Source organism: Amphimedon queenslandica, unplaced genomic scaffold, assembly GCF_000090795.2.
Source record: "Amphimedon queenslandica unplaced genomic scaffold, v1.1 AMPQUscaffold_9325_Cont18688, whole genome shotgun sequence".
Classification (NCBI taxonomy): domain Eukaryota; kingdom Metazoa; phylum Porifera; class Demospongiae; order Haplosclerida; family Niphatidae; genus Amphimedon; species Amphimedon queenslandica.
In genome coordinates, this window is record NW_003550403.1 from 1 (window position 1) to 3,535 (window position 3,535).

At 33.0% G+C, this 3,535-nt stretch overlaps 1 protein-coding gene and 1 long non-coding RNA gene across 2 annotated transcripts; both read left to right on the plus strand.

The window, feature by feature from the left end:
• The first annotated feature begins 303 nt into the window (after nt 1–303).
• On the plus strand, nt 304–1,079 carry LOC109590891 (uncharacterized). The gene is made up of 3 exons (XR_002189551.1): nt 304–396; nt 454–570; nt 849–1,079. It is a non-coding gene; the product is annotated as an uncharacterized LOC109590891 (long non-coding RNA).
• Nucleotides 1,080–1,821: 742 nt separating this feature from the next.
• On the plus strand, nt 1,822–2,747 carry LOC109590890 (gamma-aminobutyric acid type B receptor subunit 1-like; the record flags this gene model as incomplete). The annotated part of the gene is made up of 3 exons (XM_020006737.1): nt 1,822–2,099; nt 2,148–2,285; nt 2,577–2,747. Coding segments are annotated over exons 1-3 (537 nt in total), but the record flags the coding sequence as incomplete, so codon positions are not given.
• Nucleotides 2,748–3,535: the final 788 nt, after the last annotated feature.

Here is a 3,535-nt window from a genome sequence, read left to right on the forward strand (position 1 = left end):
GAATTATTACTAGAGCTGTAACAAATATCCTAGTTAATCAGATAGTATAATTATTGACTACTAGGCAATGTTTCTGACAAAGCATGCTAAATGAGCTAAAAAACATGCTACAAGCACTACATACAGTACATAGCATTTGGAGCAACTTTAAAAATTCATAAAAAATCCAATTGTGATCAGAATCAGTTCAAACTTGCTACACAACATAAAACCATGTATATGTATCAGGAAAAATTGAGAATCCTCTCCTAGTCATTTTTTGCCACATCCGTTACATTATTATTGTATCTTCTGTTAGGTAACAGACACAATCATTGAGCGGGGCTTTATGGAAGGTTAGAATGAGATGGGTTTTTTAGTACGACAGTTACGAATCCAGAACCAATGGGGAAGCAAGTGAGAAGGAGAAAAAGAATATAAATATAATTTACACTATTATTTATTTATTGTAAGGGTCATGTCCTTCACCCAGAGCAGCATTGAGTGGTGAGTGTGAAGGAGTGTGCCAGGTCACAGGGATTCCCTGATACTTTCCATTTCTTTGGAACAATACTTGATAAACACAGACAGGTCAGTATTATACCATGATTATAGTGGGGAAGAATATTTGGTGGCACTTAATATTGGCGATTCCATGATTGCAATGTATTAGTGGTATTTATATTGAGGAATTTGCAGCCATTTGTCACACATTGAGCATGTTCAGAATACAGTAAAATGGTCGATTTTATCATTAATTTGCCAAGTGTCAAAATAAAATTCCACAACTTTTCCTTCTATACGATACTACATGTAGCATTCACAAAGAATGCATTGCATTGTCATTATTGGGTATTATTCATCTCTAGGTTGGTAATGCTGTCCCACCTCCATTGGCCAAAGCCATTGGTTTAGAAATAAAGAGGTCAGTAGAGAAGAAAGATGAATAACACTAGGAACTATCCATGCATCACTGCTTTTTACTAAAAGGAAATTAATGTTATAGAATTATCACTAATTTATCTAAAACCTTAATCATGATTAACAGTATAATTTTGTCAAGTATAATAAGTCAGTTTGACTTGTCTACTACAACTGAATTTTAAAATTAAGATAAACCTTTTAAAAAAAGAGCACACACTTATATAATACATCAACAAAATACTTCTGCAACCATGCAAGCTGCAGCTAGGAAGCTAGCTGTCATGATAATTCCTTGGCCTCATGAGCACAATCCATTGGCCTCAGTTTCTAATTTTTTGTACAGTATGTTTTTGATAGATAGTGGCCACAACAAAAGCTGTGGTTTTCAAATCCATGATGTTGTTTTTAGAAGTGAGAGTGCAATAAGTATAAATAGTGAATAAATAAGTGATAAATTTTGAAATGCTAGTAGGAATTGATGAACCAATTTTAGCACAGACTCCAGAGTTCCATCATACTTTCACACTGACCCAGTCTGCCACTTCTGATCTATATCATTGAAATATATTGGCTTAGGTTAGCTAAGCCTAGCACCTCCCAAACAGCTTTAGGGGCGAGGCCACACACCTTTGGTGTCTCGTATTATGGCATTAACACAAACAGCCTATTACATCTAAAATAACATTGAATGTTCAAGCAAGCAGAATTATCATCATAATCAAATGGAGAATCTTGAATCTAGGTGCTATGTCTAAGTATATAGAGCATTAAACAATTAATATTTAGACACTGTCTGAATATTGTTTAATTTGATCATTTTTATGACTGGTCAGATATGAGTACTATGTAGTTGAATGTTTTTGGATAAAGATCATAGATAGTTTACTAAACATTAACATGTTGATAAATAACCACACCCTCCAATCCTAGAGCATTGACTACTATAGACTAGAGAAGTGGAGCAAAATATGTCAAAGCAATGTTTTCTTTTATTTTGGTGTATATTACTTTACTCTTCTTTATTGACAGCTGAAAAAACTAAAAGTCTCTATTTTGGATACATAACTACACTGTCTGGCCCTTTAGTCCTAAGTGGTGCAATACCAGTAGTTGATCTTGCACTGGAGCTCATTAATGAAAGAGACGATGTTCTACAGAACTATACTCTGAACTACACACATATTTTGGATTCAAAGGTATACTGAAGCTTTTATAATGATTGATATTTTCTTAAATTTATCCAGTGCGATCGTACTACATCACTTGATAATTTTTTTCAATTGATAAACAATGACACTACTTATGTGTCATTGATTGGATGTGGATGTTCTCCTGCTACTATACCAGTAGCAGAAATAAGTCACTATTGGAATATACCACACGTAAGTCAGCATACTTCATATTGCACTTGTATTCTGTTGACATGCTTTAAATAATGCAATCCTTTAATTTCTATTACTGTATAGTGGGTTATTTTTGAGGATAACAAATTTTGTGGATTCTTCTAGATTTGCGAAATTAAATTCTTTGAAAATCAATTTAGTACGGTACAAGATGGCAGAATAGTGGAAATTTGCAAAAATTAATTCTGCAAACTTACGGATACGGGTCATTTGTGAAATTTATTATCCTCGAAATAAACCCACTATACAGTATTTATTATTTGCATACAGTTGGCTTATGCAGCTGGTGCTGATATCCTGAATGATCGAAGTCGATTCAAAAACTTTTTCAGAACAATTTTATCTTTTCGATATTCTGGGGCATCCCTGGGTCAGTTAATGAGAGAATTTGGATGGAGACAGATGGCTGTAATAACACAGGATGAGATTTTGTTCAGACAAGTAAGAACTTAACATATTTTATTCACCAACTACCAAGCATATATAAACCATTTATGTTTGAAAGCCTAGTGGAGCATTTGTTTATCCTATTAATATTCATAATAAAGATAATGCTTATAATGCTACCAGTGTTAGCATTTTCACATTGTCAGAAATTGAACTTAGTATGAATTAAAGAGCTTTAGATAAGGCTTTCTCTCAGGATAGTCTCACTGGTCAGCTTTTTAGTGGATTGTTTTATGAATTTCTGAAATTACTTCAAAAATTGACAAAACACCCTGTACTGGGTATTTTGTCAAGTATTTTTCCCTTTATAATAGTTTCCTGATGCATATACATTGTTCTTAATTATGCTGTGTAGCTGATTCTAATCAAAATTATATTTTTATAAATTTTTAAAAATTGTTCCAAAAGCCATGTACTATTATAATGCTTGTGAGGTCATGCAGCATTCTGTTTAGCTGCTTTTTTGTGAGAATTTCAGTGCTCCAGAGTAACTTTGATATGTCATACAAGTAGTAAATTTCAAGGATATCAAATTTCAAGTTTTTGTGAAAAGTTCTCAATTTTTTAATTTTAAGGGGATTAAATTTTGTGCTTTTGCATGTGCACATGCATTAAGTACAAAAGCTGCACATGCACAGTAAATATTTCCTTTTGTATTAATTTCGTGGTTAAGAAATTATCCAAGAAATCTTCAAAATTAAGTACCTCGCGGAATTTTATGCCCATACGTTTTTCCTTATGTCTAAAAGACATTTGCTGGTGCTAGCCACATGTAGAAGATG